Source organism: Malania oleifera, chromosome 12 (assembly GCF_029873635.1).
Source record: "Malania oleifera isolate guangnan ecotype guangnan chromosome 12, ASM2987363v1, whole genome shotgun sequence".
Lineage (NCBI taxonomy): Eukaryota > Viridiplantae > Streptophyta > Magnoliopsida > Santalales > Ximeniaceae > Malania > Malania oleifera.
Genome location: NC_080428.1, coordinates 79757178 through 79781025, shown reverse-complemented (window position 1 = coordinate 79781025; position 23848 = coordinate 79757178). Strand labels below are relative to the sequence as shown.

Genomic DNA, 23848 nt, shown 5'->3' with positions numbered 1-23848 from the left:
ACTCGCCTCTCTAGATTACCTGAAATGTTTAATAATTTTGGGGTCAGACACCTCTCAGTAAGGAGAAACATGTAATCCCTAGTGTGTGACATATGAGTTTGTTGGCATAATATCATTTATTTAATACTGTATACGATGTACATCAAGAAAAACATTTGTACACTAACACATGCTTATATCGTATAAAATATGAAAAATTTTGAGTTATCTATTCAAAAGTACTTCTATCTATAATACATAATCTCTGCTTTCTGTGTGTACTATACATAACTATATATTTGTAAATTTTCCCCTGAATGGCTATATGTCATGACTTACCCCCTCATGATTGGGTTGTGCGGCCCGAAGGCGGGGCTAAACATTGGTTGGCCCTCCGGTGCTAGCCTAACTATATGCATATCTGGATACCTATGGCACGAAAGACCCGCTCCACCAGGTCTAGACGCCAAGGAGCTCACATGTAACGACCTGCTATTTATTTTCCAGTTTATATATATATATATACTATGAAATCTATAATGCTCCGATACCTACTAGATTAAACCAAACCATCAACCCAAGCAGCGAGAAGCTTAATTTATATAACCATAATCATAAACATACAATACAATACCAGAGTGTTAAATGCTCCCAAATGTATACATTCATAACTAAACCAGGGCTACATAAAAATACCCTCTTTCCCAAAACACTCACCCTACTAGCAGGGTAACACTGTAGGCCCCTTCTATCTGCGAGCTTGATCAGCTCACCTAGCTGGATTACCTGAAAAATGTTAATATAATGGGATGAGATGACGCTTAGTAAGACGAAATATGCTATTGCTAGTGTATGGCAACTGAGTTACAATAGTATGAAAATTTGTTTCTATATAATCATGCATAATTAAAACTGTAGATACCGTACAGATAATATAAACCACCACCTTTTTCCATGTTGCTTAACATATCTATGTTTTAGGTTTCTATACATAATACTTTTAATATATATACATATATTCCCTGTTTCTGTGAAATTTTACATACATAATAATAACTGAAAACTTCCTTGGATGGATAATTGTGTGTCATGATATAACCCCTCATGACAGGGTTGTGCAGCCCGTAGGCGGAATCTACCCTGGCTGGCTGACCAGGATAAACCACTATACTCCATCAGTCTGATCAGCCCTCCTCAACCCATATCTAATGGGGAGCCTGTCCACACGTGGGCATGTGATCGACCTACTTACCACGTATTTCTAAATAGGTGGTTGCACTCTATTCTGTATATAGCAATGGGACCATGCTCTGTAAACTGTATATGTAATGTCCATCAAGGTTTGATACTATATAATATATCTTTATATACAACTATATGTTTTACCATGATTCTGTAATAACTGTATTAACCGTGATGCTGTGATAAACTGTATCTGTATCAACTGTATTTTTGAAATGAACTGTAAACTATATGTCATGGTACTATAAACTGTATAATCATGGTATTCTGTAATTACTGTCAAAAATATCCACTGTCTGTATATTCTGTAAAACATAACTCTGAAAAAAATACTGTAAAGCATGTTTCTGTATTATATCTATATTCTCAAGTCACACAGTAATTTAAAACATATTATTCATAATTGATAAACTGTATAAAGTTCTGCTATGAATAATAATCTAGTAAAAATATATATTTCATACTGAAAATCATTCTAGAACTGCCTAACATAGCATATTTCCCTTACCTGATTCCAACTAAAAATCCCCTACTATGACGGGTCCTACACCCACAGGGTTCTCCACTCAACACCCTAAAAAGCATATATCCCAAAAAGAAACATCACTATTTTTACGTCTACAGCATTTCCTACAACTGTTGGAAAGTCAAATTTCAATAAAAATGTCTTACCCTGAATTTGGGATGAAATCCAACTTCATCCCACTGACGATCTGTTCTGGCAGACTTGGAAAGAACTTTCCCAGGAGTGTCATGGTGGCCTCAGATCCTCGATCCGGCGAATGACGGGGCCGAAATCGAAGAGAAAGGAGGGTGGGACCGTAGAGAGAGAAGAGAGAGAGAGTTTCCATGAATTTACTGCGTAAAAATCTGAGTTTCAGCTGTTTATAGAGCCAGATTCATCGACAAAACACGTCACCTCGTCGACGAGTCCTATAAAAAGTTCATCAATGAACCTGCACCCTCGTCGACGAATTTCAGACTTCCAAGAATCCTCTCTCGGTATCTTCTTGTCGATGAAACTTGTCTTCATCGACGAGGCCCTGTTATACCCTTGTCAACAAATCCCATGTGCTCGTCGATGAGAACCTGATAAATTTCCTCGGGTCATTACATCCCACACTTGTTTTCTGTTACTGTTTCCATTTCTCTCCCTCTTTATTATTTAAATACTATTATTCTTCTAGTCGTTACATTCTCCCCTCCTTATAAAATTTTGTCCTCGAAATTTACTATTCATATAGCTCATCATCCCTTAAAGGCAAAAAAGTCTACTTATTTTATTACCTGCCATCACTTATGGCGAAGGAATACCGTGGTGACATGGGTAGTTCTGAGAGATTACAAGTATAAAATAAAATTCTCCCAAAACCAAAATACTACCTATCCTATGCACTACATTACAATTCCACTGTGTTCAACAAAATAAAATTACTATTACCTTAATTACACATCACTACTATATTCACTAAACAAGTGGGGATATTTTCGTCTGATCTCATCTTCAAGCTCCCATGAGGCTTTTTCTACCACGTGATTCATCCACAAAACTTTTACTAGTGGTATCTTCTTACTGGGCAATTCCTGTTCTTTTCTATTGAAGATCTATACTGGAGCTTCCTCATATGCTAGATCCCCACTGAGTTCCAATTCTGTATAGCTGATGATACAGGAAGGATCTGGGACGTATTTCCTTAAAGTAGAAATATGAAACACGTCATGAATCCTAAATAAAGATGGTGGTAAAGCCAGCCGATAGGCAACTGACCCAATTCTCTCGAGTATCTCAAATGGGCCAATGAAGTTAGGGCTCAAGTTACCCGTCTTCCCAAACCTCATGATTCCCTTCAGCAGTGCTATTTTTATAAATACATGATCACCCACTTCAAATTTCAGTTCCCGGCGGCAAGTATCCGCGTAGCTTTTCTGCCGACTCTGTGCTGCACTGATTCTATCTCGAATGAGTCGAACTTTATTGTACGCTTGCTGTACTATTTCTGGCCCCAAAACTCACCTCTCACCAAACTCACTCCAGTATAAAGGGGAACGACACTTCCTACCATAAAATGCTTCGTAAGGAGCCATGTCTATGTTAGTCTGATAGTTGTTATTGTAGGCAAATTCCACCAATGGCAAATACTGAGTTCAGCTACCTCCAAAATCCAATACACACGCTCGCAACATGTTCTCAAGTAGCTGAATAGTTCTCTCTGTTTGGTCATCTGTTTGAGGATGGAAAGCGGTGCTGAATGCTAACTAAGTCCCCAGTGCCTCCTGCAAACTCCTCTAGAACCGCGATGTAAAAAGTGGATCACGGTCCAAAACTATAGATACCGGCACTCCATGGGGTCGAAATAATTTCTTGTATGTAAATCTCTGCTAACCTGTTCATAGGGTAGCTAACCTTAATGGGCAAAAAGTGAGCTGTCTTCGTCAACCTATCAACCACCACCCAAATGGCATTCTGACCATGCAGCATCGGCGGTAGCCCAGTAACAAAATCCATGGATACGTGATCCCACTTCCATTCAGGAATGAAAAGTGGCTGCAACTGACCTGCCGGTCTCTGGTGCTTAGCTTTAACCTCCTGGCACGTCAAGCACTGTTGTACAAATTCTGTTATTTCCCTCTTCATGTCACCCCACTAGAAATACTCCCGTAGATCCCTATACATTTTCGTACTGCCAGGATGAACAGTGTATAGAGATCTGTGTGCCTCTTCTAGAATCGTCTTCTTAATGCTGTCATCCGCAGACACACACAATCTGGTGCGAAATCTCAAAGCCCCATCATCAGAAATACTGAATTCTTCCCCCTGATCATCATGTATTCTGGCTATCATTTATGCTAATTCTGGATCATTCCCTCAAGCAACTTTAATCCTTTCATAAAGAGTAGGTTGTACAACCAGACTGACCATAAACGCCTGAGGATCATCTGTTACTAATTCCACGCCGAGCCTTTCCAAGTCCTTCTGAATTGGGCGCTGAACTATTGCTGCTAGCTGTGCTGTATCTTCTGATTTACGACTCAATGCATCAGCTGCCACATTAGCTTTACCTGGGTGGGTGGTAACTAATGGTACAGTCATAATTGTCACGCCTCGAACCCGAAAGTGGGACCTAGGGGTGAAAATCTAATCTAACATGTCCTTGTATCCAATAAAACATCCAAAAATATAGTACAAAGGATGAGGGTCTGACCCTGTGGGGTTCCCAGGCACCCTTAACATATCCAAAACATAACAGATCATATGCAGCGGAATAAGGTCATACTATAAACATACAGTACCATACCAGAGTCTATACAAGATCAAAAACAGGCTCTATCATACAACTTACAACTAGGTGCCCAACACATCCCAAAATGGCAACCTATCAAAACACAGTCCTAGCACTTACCCAAGCGCTAACCGCAGTATACCAGCCACTACACTCCCTACATTAGGACTCTAGTTCCGATTACTTGAAAAACCTGTAAAAATGTATGTACAGTAGGGGTGAGATACCTCTCAGTAAGGAAGAATACAAGTTATATCGATGTGTGGCATTTGAGTGTTATCATGATGCAACATACACGCAGTTAAATGCAGTCCAGTACTAATTTTACACAATGCATACATGCACACGCACGCATAAGCATGCCCACAATCTACCTAGTGTTGTCACACCCCTCGGCCCGAATCTGATCCGAGACAATCCGGCATTGGCCCATAGCCAACCCGCGAAGCATGGTGCCACCGGCACATGGCTAGTCCCAACTGGTGGATCCACACCCTGCGGTGATTAGACGGTATAGGCTCACGCCCTCGGATATAGAGCTAGACACTCTTGCCTACGTGGCAGGTAATAAACACACGTCCTCGGATATAGAGTTAGACAATCTCAGTACCTAGAACAATTTCGAAACCCCGTTCCTACTAGTAATTTAACCAATCAAACACACATGCATGCTCATATAACCAAACAAACCACACCCATTTGGTAATCTAAAATCATGGTTTTCCAAACATATACAATTTAAAATAAGTCAAGGCACGACCATCCCCACAACACAGTATAAATCAACATATACACTCAGTTTTCAACAAAACCAGGGATGCAACCCGTCACCCCCTTTTTCCCAAAACTGAAAAACCCATAGTTTTCCCTATTAGATCCCCCCAAATGAGTAACCAACACACACAGAGAACCGTGAACCACAGTTCCACCAAGTCCAATTTCAAAAATAACCGATATAAACACAATTCTCCTTACCTTTTCCCCGAATAGCAAATCCCGAACTCTAAGGCTCCTAAATAGCGAACCGAATTCCAAAACCTACAAATCACAGTACAGAATATACTCACAAGACTGTTCCCTACAAAACTACCGGTTCAAAATTGAAAATCGAGCCTTACGTCGATTTTTTTCCAAAACCCAAAAATCTCCGAAATGGGATTCTAATTCGTAGAACTTGTAGAGAATCCTTCCACGATCCTCGTGGTAACTTCAGATTTACGATTCTAGCGACGAACAACGAAGAAATATAGAGAGCTGAAGAGTAGGGAGAGTTCTAGAAAGAGAGAGAGAGATAGGATTTAGTTTTCTTAGCTTGGAAGTAAAAAGAATTGATATTTATAGCCCTTTGACTCAGGCGTCCTCGTCGACGAAATGGCGTCCTCATCGATGAATCTGCCATTGCCTCGTCGACGAGCCTGAGATCCCCGGTTTCCTGAAATCTCTCGGCTTCTCCTCATCGATGAGCCTCTGAACTTCGTCGACGAGGCTTACATAGGCCTCGTCGACGAGCTCTGGCTTCTTCGACGAATCCTGCTAAAGTCCCAATTTGCCCCTCTCTTATTTATTTAAACCCATATATCACGATTCAGGTTCTTACAGTAATCTTTAATAAGTTCCAACCATCTCCTCTGGCGCATATTCAACTCGTTCTGTGTAAAGAAGTACTTTAGGCTCTTGTGATCAGAAAATATTTCACAATTCTCACCATATAAGTAATGTCTCCAGATCGTTAGTGCATGCACCACTGCAGCCAATTCCAGATCGTGAGTAAGGTAGTTCTTTTCATATTCTTTCAACTGCCTAGACGCATACGCTACCACCCTACCATGCTGCATTAGTTCACAACCGAGCCCTTTCAAAGACGCATCACTGTAAATTACATACGCATCACCTCCTGATGGAATCATCAGTATTGGTGTAGTGATGAGCCGCTGTTTTAATTCTTGGAAACTCTGCTCAAATTCTTCATCCCACACAAACCTAGCATTTTTCCTAATCAACCACGTGAGAGGTCTTGATAAGGCTGAAAATCTTTCAACAAACTGACGGTAATAACATGCCAGTCTCAAGAAACTTTTGACTTCTTGCACATTCTTCGGCCTGACCCAATTCACCACTGTGTCAACCTTACTAAGATCCACTGAAACACCATCCCCCAAGATTACATGGCCTAAAAACGTAACTTGTTCAAGCCAGAACTCATACTTGCTAAACTTGGCGTAAAACTCTTTCTCCCTAAGTGTCTGCAGCACCTGCCTCAAATGTACCTCATGATCCTCAAAACTCCTCGAGTACACTAGTATATCATCAATAAAAACCACTACAAACTGATCTAGATACTGGTGAAAAATTCTATTCATCAAGTCCATGAACACAGTTGGGGCATTCGTCAGACCAAACGGTATAATGAGAAATTCGTAGTGCTCATACCTGGTCCTAAAAGTTGTCTTTGCAACGTCCTCTACTTTTACTCTCACTTGATGATACCCTGATCTGAGATCGATCTTGGAATACACCTGGGTACCCTGGAGCTGATCAAACAGATCGTCTATATGGGGTAAAGGATACTTGTTCTTAATAGTAACCTTGTTTATCTCCTTGTAATCATTACACATCCTCATAGTCTCGTCCTTCTCCTTTACGAATAACACTGGAGCTCCCCATAGCGATACACTGGGTTGTATAAATCCCCTATTCAGCAAGTCTTGCTATTGATTCTTCAATTCTCCTAATTCAGTTGGATCCATACGATAAGAAACCTTAGAAATCGGTGCCATCCCTGGGGGTAAATTTATGGGAAAATTCATCTCGCGTTCGGGAGGCAACCCAGGTAGCTCCTCTAGAAAAACATTTGGAAATTCCCGCACGACTGGGGTACTGTCGAGCTTCGATTTATTTTCTAACACTTCATTTAAAAAAACCACGAATCCCTGACTTTCATCCCGGAGTAATCTTCTTGCTTGTATAGCTGATACTATTTGCAACGGAGCATGTACACATGAACCAACAAACCTGAATTCTTGCTCACCAAGGGGTCTGAAAATTATTTCCTTCTGAGAACGATCAATACTAGCGTGATTAACAGCCAACCAATCCATACCTAGTATTACATCAAATCCACACATATCAAACACAATTAGGTCTGCTGGTAGCACTCTCCCCTGAATTTTTATTGGATAACCTCTGAGCACCTTCTGACACCGTATCACTGACCCTAACGGTGTAGCTACTAACAATTTCATATCTAACAATTGGGTCTCATTTCCAGATAATTTAACATAGGATGCAGAGATAAAGGAATGAGTAGCACCTGAGTAAAATAAAACAACAACGGTATGTGATAAAATAGTAAAAGTACCTGTCACCACGTCCGCGGCAGCCTCAGCATCACCCGACATTAACGCATAAACCCTCGCTGGGGCCACATTCCTCTGCTATCCTCCACGAGGCGCCTGATATCCACCCCGATCGGGCCTAGGAGCTCGGACCTGGTTTGAAGGACCGAGGCATGCACGTGCCATGTGGCTAGGTCTCCCACAGCGATAGCACACATCTCTCCCTGCTCAACACTCCCTCAAATGACGTCTCCCGCACGTGAGACAAATTGGGAAAATCGACGCACCCTGATTTTCACGAGGTCCTGTCATTTGCCTCAGATCTCCCCTATCACGACCTTCTCTCTATGGACCCCTACTAGAACCAGCCTGAAAACTCTAAGGCGCAGGCCTCTTCCTCTGACTCTAATCCTCTATACCCCTGTGTATACCACTCTCAATAATCGCAACTCTGTCTACAACTTCCGTAAATGTTTGAGCTCTGAAGCCAATCACCTGCTCAAACAAGTTCTTCCTCAGTCCCTTTCAAACTTCCTTGCCTTTTTCTCTTCATCTGGTGCCAAATGTGGGGCAAAATGTGACAACTCGATAAACTGAGATGCATACTGAGATACGGTACAAGATGCATAAACTATGTTGCCTTCACGCTCCGAACGATGGAAGGAAAATAGCTCCTTGAATCGGTTCCACATTATTGATACTGGAACCGAACTCTGCTCCTCCATCAATCACGCTGATCTCCACCAGCGCTTGGCCTCTCCTGTCAGTTTAAATGCCGCAAATACCACCTTCTATTCATCCGTACATGGGAGCACAGCCAGCGTCTCTTCAATATCCTGGACCCAATTCTCAGCTACAATCAGGTCATCTTCTCCAGCAAAAGATGGGGGCTTCATCCGCGCAAACTTCTCGATCGAACAGCCACGCTCCCTAGAGCTCGTGGCCATCTCAGCCATCACTTGCTGAGTGACGTTATGCAGTACTGCGTCGGTATCTCCTTCGCCTATGCTAGAAGGTCATGACCTATCCTCCCCAACATTCGTGCCATTGCTTCCTGGGTCCATCCTAAAACAAATAACACACTTTAAAACCTTATCTTCTGCACAAACCCAATCTATACCAATTCAAAAATTAACTACCTTTCTTGACCTTAACTCAAAATCCAGTTCTGCAACCTAGACATATGATCCGACAACAGTTTACTATGATTTTCATGAAATTGTCACCCCAGGAAAAACACAAAAACCACTACTGTAATTATGTACCCAGACCACAAAACAAACCTTAAATCCTTTCCTATACTCTGGTATTGTTTCCGCTGCACTCTAAAGTCTACAGAACCTAGCAACCTAGGTTCTAATACCGACTGTAACGACCTGCTATTTATTTTCCAGTTCTATTATATATATATACTATGAAATCTATAATACTCTGATACCTACTAGATTAAACCAAACCATCAACCTAAGTAGCAAAAAGCTTAATTTATATAACCATAATCATAAACATACAATACAATACTAGAGTGTTAAATGCTCCCAAATGTATACATACATAACCAAACTAGGGCTACATAAAAATACCCTCTTTCCCAAAACACTCACCCTACTTGCAGGGTAACACTGTAGCCCCCTTCAATCTGTGAGCCTGATTAGCTCACCTAGTTGGATCACCTGAAAAATGTTAATATAATGGGATGAGACGACGTTCAATAAGACGAAATATGTTATTGCTAGTGTGTGGCAACTGAGTTACAATACTATGGAAATCTGTTTCTATATAATCATGTATAACTGAAACTGTAAATACAGTATAGATAATATAAACCACCACCCTTTTCCATGTTGTTTATGTAACAACCTGAATAATAATGGCATTTAAATAATAAGAGGAGGGGAAATGGAAACGGTTTGCGTTCGTCGACGACATTACATTTTGGAAGGAAAAACCAAAAAGGAATCATCAGGGCTTCGTCGACGAATATAGGGGATTCGTCGACGAGGGCTTAAGAAAATTCATCGATGAAGACTGAATTTCGTCGACGAAGAAATACCGAGAGAGTTTTGAGCCGACTGAATTTCGTCGACGAGGACTGAATTTCATCGACAAAATTATTGAAGGATTCGTTGACGAATGACGTGGCTCGTCAACGAATCCAGTTCTATAAATAGAAAAATACGAATTTTTAACTTCATTATTAAGCAACCTTCGCCCTCTCTCTCTCCTCTTCGGTTCTCTCTCTTTCTCTCTCTCTCTCACATCGTTTTTGGGCCGAATTTACGCTGGTTCAACATTCCGAAGTCATCACGACGCTCTTGAGGAAGTTCTCTCCAAATCTGCCGAAGCGAATCGTTGGTGAAAGCAAGTTGGAAATCATCCCTGAGTTGTGGTCAGGCTTTTTAAGGTAAATTTGGTCTTACGACAGTTATAGGGAATGATGTACACGTAGAAATACTAAAGTTTAATACTTGAAGTTTTCAATTTCAGGGTATTGATCAAGAAATCCTACGGGTGTGAGATTAGAGTTTATAGGGGTTTTTCTTAAAAGTCAGGTATGGGAATAAACTAAAACAGTTATTTTTCATGCAAATTACTATTATTTATGAGTAAATTGATTTCCTGAAAATATGTATGATATTAGCATATTATGGAATTAATGCACTTTTGGGAAAAATACTGTTATTATGTTGGAACGAGTATATACGTATGAGATGCCAGAAATCATGATTTTCAAATGTAATGAATAGTTTTAACACAGCAAATGTGTGGTATATGAATATTATTTTACGTGGAGAAATATTTTAATATGATAATGATGTAAATGCAGTATAATCTGAGAGGTTATGAAGGTATACAGTACATTATGATTCTTATAAATGCATGATAAAATGATTATTTTCAGAATGACGTATTTATGTATGATATCGGCGCGATGCCGTAATTATGATATGATCAGTGCGAGGTCGTAATGACGCGAGGCCGTAATTATGATATGTTCGGCACGAGGCCGTAATTATGAAAGATGCTATATAATCATGTACTATATGTTATCAGAACCCAGATGTTAGTTTAGTTCAGTTCAGGAGCTCGGTACCGTAGCTATATAGATCAGATATCTATGTTCAGATTAGTGCTAACCACCCCACAAGGGGGTGGGATATAGATAGTCAATGTGGCTTTCAGTAGAGTGTGGACGTCCACTTGATAGTTTGGACCAAAGTGTGGCGGGCTCATCGTACTTACAGACATATTTGATTCCGCAATAGTTGGCTAGCCATTGTCGGGTCCCGCCTTCGGGCTGCACAGCCCGTCATGGGGGGTAATATATGACATTAGTTAGCTATTCATCCTGGGTATGTTTTCAGTATTATCAGTATAACAAATGTTTTATGTATGATACGACTTACTAGAAAATATGAAAGCATGTGATTATTCAGTATGATATAATGAATGTTTACGAAAATATGAAATGTACTGTATATGTATAATTGCATTAGATGTTCATGTTTCCACATAGCTGTATTTAGTTTATTTTCTCTTACTGAGATATGTCTCACCCCCAACAATAATTAATTTTTCAGGAGACCCTAAGTGACCAGCGGGTCGTGGTCGTCGTTGAGTTAGGAATATTACCCCGTTATGAGGGTAAGATTTTTGTACGAGGGTCAGAATTATTTTGTGTTTAACCCTAGAGTTATTTTGATGTTTATGAGTATGCATAAAAATACAATATTATGATGTTGTAGTAAACTCTGGTATTATGCTTGATGAATGGATGGTTTCAATTTTATGATTACTGCTGCTTAGGTTTCCACTGTGATTGACAGGTGTCCCCATTACCCACGGGTTCAGGTTGACTGTTTTATCTATTACATGACATTTTATATTAAGAAATTGAGGTCGCTACAGCTTAACATATCTGTATTTTAGGTTTCTATACATAATACTTTTAATATATATATACATATATTCCTTATTTCTATGAAACTGTACATACATAATAATAACTGAAAACTTCCCTGGATGGATAACTATATGTTATGATATAACCCCTTATGACAGGGTTGTGCAGCCCGTAGGTGGGAGCTACCCTGGCCGGCCGACCAGGATAAACCACTATACTCCATCAGTCTGATCAGTCCTCCTCAACCCATATCTAATGGGGAGTCTGTCCACACGTGGGTATGTGATCGACCTACTTACTATGTATTATCTAAATAGGTGGTTGCACTCTATTCTGTATATAGCAATGGTACCATGCTCTGTAAAATGTATCTGTAATGTCCATCAGGATCTGATACTATACAATACATCTCTATATACAACTATATGTTTTATCATGATTCTGTAATAACTGTATTAACCATGACGCTGTGATAAACTGTATTTGTATCAACTGTATTTTTTAAATGAACTGTAAACTGTATGTCATGGTACTGTAAACTGTATAATCATGGTATTCTATAATTACTATCAAACATATCCACTGTCTGTATATTCTATAAAACATAACTCTGAAAAAAATATTGTAAAACATGTTTCTGTACTATATCTATATTCTCAAGCCATATAGTAATTTAAAACATATTATTCATAATTGATAAGTTGTATAAAGTTCTGCTGTGAATAATAATCTGGTAAAAATATATATTTCGTACTGAAAATCATTCTAGAACTGCATAACATGGCATATTTCCCTCACTTGATTCCTGCTAAAAATCTCCTACTATGACGGGTCCTACACCCACAGGGTTCTCCACTCAACACCCTAAAAAGCATATATCCCAAAATGAAACATCGCTATTTTTATGTCTACAGCATTTCCTACAACTCCTGGAAAGTCAAATTTCAATAAAAAAGTCTTACCCTAAATCTGGGATGAAATCCAACTTCATCCCACCGAAGATCCGCTCCGGCAGACTTGGAGAGAACTTCCCCAGGAGCGTCATGGTGGCCTCATATTGTCGATCCGATGAATGATGGGGCTGAAAAAGAAGAGAGAAGAGGGAAGGACTGTAGAGAGAGAAGAGAGAGAGAGTTTCTATGAATTTGCTGCGTAAAAGTCCGAGTTTTAGCTATTTATAGAGCCGGATTCGTCGACAAGACATGTCACCTCGTTGATGAGTCCTGTAGAAAGTTCGTCGACGAACCTGCACCCTCATCGACGAATTTCAGACTTCCAAAAATCATCTCTCGGTATCTTCTCGTCGACGAAACTTGTCTTTGTCGACGTGACCCTCTTATACCCTCGTCGACAAATCCCCTGTGTTCGTCAACGAGGACCTGATAAATTTTCTCTGGTCATTGCATCCCAAACTTGTCTTCTGTTACTATTTTCATTTCTCTCCCTCTTTATTATTTAAATACTATTATTCTTTGGGTCGTCACACCTGTGTTCATCGACGAGTAGATACCGAGAGTCAGAAATTCTCAGAGTTGAAGATTCGTCGACGAGAGGATAGACTAGTCGATGAGTGGGCTTCTTTGGATTGTTGATGAATCCCCTGTACTCGTTGACGAGTGCGCTTGGGTTGCGAGCAGTATTTTTGAATTTTGAATTTGAACGCTGAGGTGGTTGGGTAATTTGAGGGAAGCCTCCGAGGAACTGTTATATATGTCATTCTGGGTATGTATTGAGAGAGAGAGAGAGAGAGAGAGAGAGAGAGAGAGATCATTGTGAAGTGTATTATGTACTTTGACATTCCCTTAGTGAAATTGTTTATGTCATTGTTTCCGTGGATGTAGGTTTTGCCGAACCATGTAAATCTTGTTGTTGTTGTTGTTCTCGTTGTTTATCATTCTCTGATTGTGTTTCATTTACTTGTTGTATTTATTTTGTTGTGCATCCTATTTAACTGATCCATATTACAACAAAGATGTTTGTGTTCTAAAATGATAAATGATAAATCTAATTTTTTACACATGTTTTGCAACATTTTTGTGAAGGAATAATCTTCATTCTTACGCTTGGATTGGATTTTACTACAACCATACTTTTGTTTTAAATACAAATTTTGGGCATTCCATTATTTATTTTTCTATTATTATTTTTTGATTGAGGAACTGTAAATTGTCTTGTTTATAAAATTATTTATGAAAGTTTTAAAGCAATTCCACATAATGTTTCAAGTTAACAAGGGTTTCCACTCGGTTGGAGGTAATCGTGTTTCCACCTGGTTTGGTTTCACTTTGGAGGAGTCGAAGGATTCATCAAAGTTGGAGTTCCGAGTTGGAAAAAGAAAATTGTTCCAAGTTAGGATACAACTAAAAATTTTTCTCATATGTTTTTAAATAGCTGATCATATTATTTTTTGACTATTTTTCACCATTATTGGAATTTTTTTATTTATAGTTATAATTTAAACAAAAAACTTTTCTAAATTTTTTTAATGTTAATAGAGTAGATAATTTAGTTAAAATTCAATGAAAACTATAACAAAGTATAAATATACAAAGATTCTTTTTGAATGAAGAATTTTTCTTGAAAAAAAAATAAAGAAAAATAAGAAGGAAATTGACTTTTCATTGTATTTTCTCTTTATATTAAATCATTATAAAAATATAAATTTTTTTTAAAATGATAATGTAAGGAAAAATTAAATGTTAATGATGTAATAAATTAAAATTTTATTTGGTATAATAATACATCCTTTTAATTTTCTTTTGTTTTAAAATGATAAGAAAAAAAAAAATCAATGTTTTTAGGTTTCAAACGAAAATTCAAAATATTTTCAATAATATTTTTATTTATATACTCCCCCCCTACTACTATTTCTAGATCCACTATTGGTAGTATGTATTTGTGTTAATTCAAGAGATTGTCTTGTTTTATTGCGAAGAAGCAGGTTATATTTAAGAACACATTTGTTCAGAATTTTATTTAAAAAAGTTAAGAACATAAAATCTGATTTTTGTTACATTATTTCAATATTTAAATTTGATTTTTTGGATTAAATCATATTTTATACAAAAAATTTAATCAAAATTAAATTAAAATGGTCTTAGAAAATAAAAACAAAAGCATTTAGAAAAAATAGGAAATTTTGAAAAAATGAAAATAATGTAAAAAAAAAAAATCATTTTTACCATCTCTTAGCAGGGATGTATGATAGGATTGTTTTTGGGCACTAAGTGAGTTTAAAATATAATAATTAAATAAATATTTATAGTTAAACTTTTAATCTATAATTAATATTTAATATTTTCTTATTTTAATTTTTAAAATAATTTTCCCCAGCAATTATTTGTTTCAATGACAAATGAAAATGAGTTCAATGAGATTTTTAATTTATTTTTACTCAACCAAACATGTTTATAATTTTCAGTTGTAATTATTTACTTTATGTTTATGTTTTTATTTTATTTTAATTTTTAATTGTTAATTTTCATTTTTATACTTTCATTAACAGTAATGCTAAATGATTTCTAAGTCACTAGTAAAAATAATTAATTCAAATCACTAATAAGGGAATTAATTAATTCTTGTCGGTATGCCAAAAAAATGTTGGCATAATTTCACAAAATTTTCGATAAAAAGTTTTTTTAAAGCCCCCTTTTATGAGAAGAGTTTCAAAAGGTCTCAGAAGTCGCTTTGTTTTGCTAGTAAAAGTTAAACAATATTATCCTTTTTCTTTTTTAACAAAAAAATCATTCCTAAATAATACAAGTGACATTTTTTTAAATGCCTATATATATATATATATATATATATATATATATAATATAGTTATTACACGTGCCTTGGATTTTATTAATTAAGATTATAAGAAAGATTAGTTTGACTTCATCTAACTATACATTATGAATCTCCAAATTTATCTAATACTTCACTTTAACCATATCAAAAAAAATATTCTATATATAAGAATTAGGAACTCATCCAAATTCATCTTTTCTTATTAATTTATCAAATAATTGTAGTGCGAACAAACTTTCTAACGATATTTAAATATATTGTGAAACGTTTGACAATTATAATGAATAGTACATAAAAAAAAAAACAGAAATAAAGTAACAAAAACACACAAATTTAACATGATTTGACAATATGCTTACATCCACATGAGCGAGCGGCGGCTGAATCTCACTATGTAGAAAGTAAGGTTACATTTTATGTATTTATACTAACCGTAGTCATACAAAGATATTAAAAAAATTCCTCAAATACCCATGTACCATATCGCGATTAATCGTCCCATTTAATAAAACAATAAATTACAAATCCAAAAGACTGATGTCGTGTTCCACTCAATATGAGCCACATACTACAATAAAATATGAGAATCTTCATAATAATTATATATATTTATGTGAAAGATAAAAAGTCTACATCTCATGTGTTATCGTTAGACTTATTGGTTGAATCATTTTTTTTCTAAAATATTACTTGAAAAAAAAAACAAAGTATTGTTTACACAAATTAATTAATTATAATGGGGTTCACGTGGTGAGTAAATATATTGATGTCATGCAAAAAATATAAAACATATATAAAAATTATTTTATATGAAAACCTAAAAGAAAAAAAAGAAAAGAAAATAAAACCTCATAAATGTGCAATTCAACTTTCTTTGATGTATAGTAAAATAATTCTAGTAAGTCCAATCGTGCGCAAAATGTAATATTCTATTATATTTATATGAGCATTGGTCACTGATACTTTCACATTCTCAATCCCAATCGGTGAGCGACGCGTCAGCAACGTGGGTAATGTGTTTTGGGCAGTCCAGTGACCCTAGCCGAATCTTCCTTTTTTTATTTTATTACATATATATATATTTAATAAATGATTTAAATAAATAAATAATAAATTTGATCAGAAGACAGGACATGGTGATGATGGCGTGGTGCTTTGACCGCTTCTGTTGAACCCTACAGTTAATCCAAACCTCCTCAGCCTATCCGTATCTCCTTATGCCTCGTTTGGCACTCCCCAAGTAGGATAGTCTCTCCCCAATTATATGAGACGGTAGTTAAAAAAGAGATGGTAATTAAAAATCATCCATGGAAAAGTTTAGTTGATTTTATTTTTGTGATAAATTTTACAGATAGTTGTTTTTTCATCTTTTTTTTTATGCTATATATTTATATAAAAAAAGCTATATAGTTATGTATTTTATTGTGGTGACGTGTTTTTTAAGACTATTAAATGGTTGTATTAAAAACGGGTGATAAAACGAATAAAACGCATTAAGTTTGGGTCGAGTTGTTAATGAATAAGAGTTGAATGGATTGGGTCTGAGTTGATTAATTTATATACGGGCGAATAAAACACATTAAGTTTGGGTGGAGTTGTTAATGAATGAGAGATGAACGGATTGGGTTTGAGTTGATTAGTTTATATACGGGCGAATAAAACATATTAAGTTTTGGTCAAATTGTTAATGAATGAGAGTTGACGGATTGGGTCTGAGTTGATTAGTTTATATACGGGCAAATAAAGCATATTAAGTTTGGGTCAAGCTGTTAATGAATGAGAGTTGAACGGATTGGATCTGAGTTGATTAATTTATATACGGGCGAATAAATCATATTAAGTGTGGGTCGAGTTGTTAATAAATGAGAGTTGAACGAATTGAGTCTGAGTTGATTAGTTTATATACGGGTGAATAAAACATAAACTCGAACCCATCTAATTAATTGACAGGTTATAATTGTTATTACTCAAGTAAATATATAATAAATTTATTTTAAAAATATATATTTTTATTTCAACAAATATGAGTTTTTTTTAATAATAAAACACCTATTTTTTGTCTTTTTCATTAATATTTTCAATAAATGTGAGTTTAAATTCAAAGATATATCATCTATTTTGACTAATTATTATTTTTCTCTTTAGTATTTTAACAACCACGAGTTAAAGTTTTAAAATAGTAAACTATTATCTATGACATGAAGCACATTATTAATCGTAGTTGTATGGAAATAAATTTAGGGTTGGGCTTGGACCTAGGCAAGTGTCAATTGGGACAGCGAGCCGATAACTCGATAAGTACATAATCGGCATGCATAATTTTAAATTGACTTAATTATAAATAAGTTATCATATTTTAAACCCGGAATTGTTTTAAACGAGAATTATGAATCATCACCATGAAAAAAAAAAAAAAAAAACTCTCTCTAAAGTCTAACGTTAATATTTTTTTGAAGCTTAGTAAATGCTTACTATTTTTTATTTTTAAATATTTGATAATTATTTAGCTTTTGTGTCAATAATTGTCATAAGTTCTTATATTTTATTTGAAACTTGAATTTCATATATAAACTTAAATAAATTTCAAAAAAATATAATATAAAAATATATTTACATAGGACTTAAAATTCACTCACTGTTTTTCATGTACCTTCTTTGGAACTTTTCAACCATAATTTTAGTATTTGTAATTCAAAATTAGTGGTTAAATACTAAAAATGATTTTTAACATAAAAGTCTTCCAAACATGCCCTTTATATGCGCCCACACTCTCTGTTTCCGGGTCTCTCCCCGTCTTTGTACACGAGCTTTGAACAGATCCATTTTGCTGCTTCATCTTATAGTTCGTCGTCGTTGTCGTCGTCTTGGTTCAATATTCTAGGGTTTTAAACGTCCGCTGCATATACCAACGACTTATCTTCTCCCTAGACTTCCAAGTAAGTAAAGAAGACTCTTCAACAAACTCGACTGAGCTTATTTCTTCATTTCTAGCACTCTTGCTTCGTTTTTTATTTGTCTGGTTTGTTGAATGAATCTATGCCCCACGACGGCTCGTTTTGGGGGTCTGTTTACTCGGTCGTATTTAAGTTTGATTTATTCTCAGCTTTGTCTTTAGAGAGAGAAAGAGACTTGAGCAGAGAGGAAGTGTTGGTGACAGAGAGAGTCGGCTGAGTCAATAGTTTTAGGTGAAGGAAAAAGAAAAGCAGAGACAGAACAGAAATTTGATTTTTTCTTTTCTTTTTAGCTATTTATCCGAAGACCCAATCCGCCCATAGCCTTTCCTGGAACAATCCTTTCATGGGTTTCCGTGTTTTTGTAGAATTTTCATTGGGGTAATAAGATGTTAGGAGAAGAAGATAAGGAGAGGCTATCCGCCGGTGGTGGTGGCGCGCGGAAAACGTATTTACGGTCGGTTTCATGGACTGACGGATCACCTTCAAATCCTAACCGCAGGCCACTGGGAAGTGGTAAGGGGCGGCCCTGTCTGCCACCACTTCAGCCCCTTTCCATCTCCAGGCGGAGTGTAGAAGAGTGGCCTAATGCTGGGTCTGATGATCTCGGCATTTGGCCCCATCCTCCCACTCCTCGTGCAAGAGTTAGGCCGGTTACACCCCTTGAAGATTTGGAGTTAGAACAACCCCCACGAGAGTTTCAATTTAAGAAGGACAAGCTTGCTTTTTTTGACAAGGAATGTTCGAGAATTGCAGATCATATATATTTGGGAAGTGATGCTGTTGCCAAGAACCGTGAAATTCTCCGGCAAAATGGGATCACCCATGTGCTCAATTGTGTTGGTTTTGTTTGTCCAGAGTATTTCAAAAGTGATCTTGTCTACAAGACACTTTGGTTGCAAGATAGCCCATCTGAGGATATCACCAGTATTCTATATGATGTGTTCGATTATTTTGAAGATGTTCGGGAACAAGGTGGACGGGTTCTTGTCCATTGTTGCCAGGGAGTGTCACGATCAACTTCTCTTGTCATTGCATACCTCATTTGGAGAGAGGGCCAGAGCTTTGAAGATGCATTCCAATACGTGAAGGCAGCAAGGGGGGTGACTAATCCAAATATGGGTTTTGCTTGCCAACTTCTGCAGTGCCAGAAGCGTGTACATGCACTGCCTGCAAGCCCAAGTTCTGTTCTTAGGATGTATCGAATGGCCCCACACTCTTCTTATGATCCTCTCCATCTTGTGCCAAAAATGCTAAATCATCCAACTGTGGCTAGTCTTGACTCTCGTGGTTCATTCATTGTACATGTTCCGTCCGCTATATATGTATGGGTTGGGAAGAAATGTAACCCAGTTATGTCAAATAATGCAAGGGCTGCAGCATTTCAGGTTATCCGGTACGAAAGGGCTCAAGGTCCAATTGTGAGCATTAATGAAGGTGAAGAACCATCAGAATTTTGGGATGCTCTTGCCAATGCACAAATCTTAGCAGGTAATTCTGAAAAGGCAGATGACAAAGAGGAAAGTTTGTCTTCTAGAACTGATAAGAATGCTGTGCCAATTCCTCTGATGATTAGTGCAAGGAAGGTTGATAAATATGATCTTGATTTTGAAGTATTCCACAAGGCATTAGCTGGTGGAGTTGTTCCACCTTTTCCATTATCCGGAACTGGATCTGAAACTTGTCTACCTGCCAGGGAAAATGGGTGGGGTCGACTGAGACGGAAGTTTGCTAACGGCAGCATGAAAGAATTTGTTATGTCATCCAAACTGAGCCTTTGCACCACTCAAACCAGTCATACACCAGATAGGATTGCAGATACTTGTGACAAAGTTGTAAACCCTGTTTCTCCCACTGATCCTCCATTGCGATCAACAGTTTCCCATGGTTCACCAGATTCCTCCACCTGTTTCCCAAATAGCCCCACAGATGCTTGTAAAGTAGTGGAACACTCTGCTCCTTTTTCTGACCCATTTTTGTCGCCCAAGCCTGCTTGTGATTCACCAAATTTTTTCTCTTATTTTCCGGCCAGCAGCCCAAAGTGTAGCTCCAAGTCCCCTTCGCTATCACCTTCAACTTCTGATTACTCCAGTTCATTTACATTTTCACCCTCTTCTTCTAATTGGTCTGACCCTTCATACCTATCTTCACAACCTTCGCCATCTGGCTTGGAATCTGCAGATTTATTTTCTGCCAAGAATGCTTCATTAGCTGAAAATGCTTGCATGACTTGTAAACCAAACCCACCTTCATATATTGAGGCCTTTGCAGCTAATAATGGTTTGAGAGCAACAAATACTTGTTGGTCATGTAAAGGACCGCCACCCTCTATTGCGGAGCGCAGAGGGAGTAATCCTCCAGCTCGGATGTTGTTGCCTTCAATAGATGAAGCATCTCAAGCTCACAGGAATATGGCAAGATCGTGGTCGTTTTCACTACCTGAATTACATGATGATGTTATGGAGGATGTTGATTGCATCCAGTTTGAGCGTGAAGATTTTCATGAAGTGAATAGAGAAGAACCAATGTTAGACTCTAGCATCTTTTGTGCCAACAATAGTTTTCTAAGTGGACTTAAAGATAAGAAAGAGAGTGATGTTCACTTTCCATCAAGTGAGACAACCAGTAGAGTTGCAGCAACAGACATCCCAGTTCTGTACCAGTGGCCTACCATTGATAAAGTGGAGATTCATTGCTCTAGCAGCCTTGATTCTAGATCTGTGTATTTTATGTTTGCTCCAAATATGAATATTGGCAAAGATAATCCTGATGTTATCTACGTCTGGCTGGGGCATGATGTATCAGGTGAAGAAAGGTTGGGTCAAGCGGTTGACCATGGTGGTTCATATGAGCGCTCTCGTGTCCACTGGGAATCTGTTGGCCACAAGTTTCTCAATCAAATGGGATTGCCAATGAATGCCTCTGTACAGGTTAGTTCTGCATGTTTTCTTTTTCTTTACTGAGTAATTATAGCATTTGAAGTTAGTTGCTTCTTTATTGCCCCATTTTGGAGCATAGCTTATATATAACTAACATGTAAGAAAATAAAATTTTATCCTCATTTATGTGTTCATCTGAGTCATTGTCCTGTTTACTATGTGTGGGATTGAACTGATTTCACATTCTTATCGTGTGAGCATGACTCGAGTTGCACACCAGTAACTCCATAAAGAGAAACTTGTGGAAAATGGGGGCTTTTGCAAATCTGGCTGCTTTAGAGAAATAATCTCAAACCCCCCCCTCCCCCCTACCCCCTACCACCTCCCAATTGTGTGGACTAGTTTAGTTTATGATTCAAATCTGTCATGACACTAGTCTGTGGGTGGTTATTTTGACAAAAATTAAACTTTGAGCTTTATTTGATCCAAACTCCAAACTGTGAATATAAAGCAGAACAATTGATGTGGTTATTTGGGTATTTGGGTATCTATTTTTAACTTATGTAGGAGCGTTATTTGCACCTGTGAGTATCTTAGCAATGAGTGCATATATGTTTCAGATAGGGGGGAGCAATTACATTACAGTTGGTTTATCATTGAATGAATTAAAATAACTAGTTGTTCTGCTTTTTCTTCCATTTGAGATGAAACAAAAAGATGGTGTAATGGTACTTGCTGTTAAATAAGCAGTCAGAGCACCAATACTATTTTATGTTGCATTTTGAAAGCAACTACAAAAAAAAAAAAAGAAGAAGCAACACACCCAAGCCTTTATCCAACCACATGAGGTGATTACATTTATCCCTGTCCCTTTAAATTGCTTTGGATACTACTTGGCAGCACCTTAGACCAAAATAAAGTGCTTGTAGCACTTATCACTTAACATTTGTACTTGAGCATAGTAGTTGTGTTTGTTTTGCACAAAAATAATTGCTTAGTGGAGAAAGTTCTTTTTTAGAGCCACTATTTAAAGATTTTTTTTTTTTAGGGAATTTGAGAAACAATAGGGGATGGCTTTTTGGCCTCTTACAAGTGCGCCAACGGTTCATAGTCACTGGCAATATCATAATTTTTATATGTTGTCGCTGCCCCTCTCTCTCTACAATGAATTTTTATTGTCAATTTGAAATTAATGATGAATTATAAAAATTATTATAAAATTAATGATATTATTAACAAAAATTAATAATAGTATTATTGTTTATTAGAAAATGAAATTTATATATTATTTCATTTTATAGAAAATATTAAAAATGTTTAATTAATAATATTATTAATATACTTTAATATATGGCATATATATATTAATCATATGTTGAAATATAGTGACAATATTATTATTATTATTGATTCTTACGCAATTACAATAAATTAAGTATCCAAACACTACTTACTCAATCAACACTTATAATCAAGACTTATTTCTGGTCACAACTAAAAACACTTAAAACTTTTCAGCAATTCGGCACTCATTAGCATCACTTATTGATCAGCACTTTTTTTTTGAAAAAGCACTTTATCAAAAATGCTTCCCTTTGCTAAATCAAAAAAGAGGAGAAGGGTAATTGCTGTGGTAGACTAGCTGCACCTTATTTATTTATTTATTTTTTCATGGACAATCCTTAAATACTTAGTCACACTTCAATTTTACTTCTGAAGTTCATTACTATTGGAATGTTTTATTTTGATTTGACACGCATCATCTGTCAATAACAGTTTCTCCTCAGAAATTTATATTCAGCGACTCCCTGTTTGTTAAGATTTGTCATAATGTGTTAAACCTCCTCAAAACAATAAACTTCTATGGGAATGTGCAGATAGTGAGGCAAGGTAAAGAGCCAGAGCAGTTCCTGAACCATCTCAAGTCTCTCATTTCAGGAGCTGGATGATTTTCACAACTGATTTAAGATGCTACACAAGTGATTTTCCACTGCCTGCATGGTCCACGGAGAGGCTTTGGGTTGGCATCGTACAAAATTTGTACAGAAATAAGCCTGCTTCTCTCTACTGTTAGGGGGTTAAAGTAAATATGAACATGAAATAAATGAATTGTAAGCAATTTTTTCACCAAACAGGTTCAGCCTCTCCAGGTTCTGCCTGCATCCAGCACCAAAGGTGTTGCTTTTTGACGTGAGAAGCTAGGGCACCTTTTCTGAGGAGTAACACTAGGTTCTCTGATTTAAAATTTTAGGTGAAACTCTAAATTTTCCGTCTTAATTTGGCATATCTCTCACTTCCATGCAGAATCATGAATGTTACAGGGCAGATTCTTGTAATCTTGTTTCATATGAAATAATAAGAGTTTGTTTAGAAGTCTTGGTTTTTAGCTCTGATAATGCATTGCATGCTTTGACCCATTGGATCCCATGATTTCGCTCCTTACAAAACTGGGACTTAAATCTTGTGGTAAACATAACATATATGT

General features: G+C 36.9%; 1 protein-coding gene across 1 annotated transcript; it reads left to right on the top strand.

The window, feature by feature from the left end:
• Positions 1 to 18270: 18270 nt before the first annotated feature.
• LOC131144278 (protein-tyrosine-phosphatase MKP1-like) lies at positions 18271 to 23736 on the top strand. Its single transcript, XM_058092824.1, has 2 exons — positions 18271 to 21414; positions 23241 to 23736. Exons 1-2 carry the CDS (start codon positions 18874 to 18876, stop codon positions 23310 to 23312), a joined length of 2613 nt encoding a protein of 870 aa, XP_057948807.1. The 5' UTR covers positions 18271 to 18873; the 3' UTR covers positions 23313 to 23736.
• The last annotated feature ends 112 nt before the right edge of the window (positions 23737 to 23848 follow it).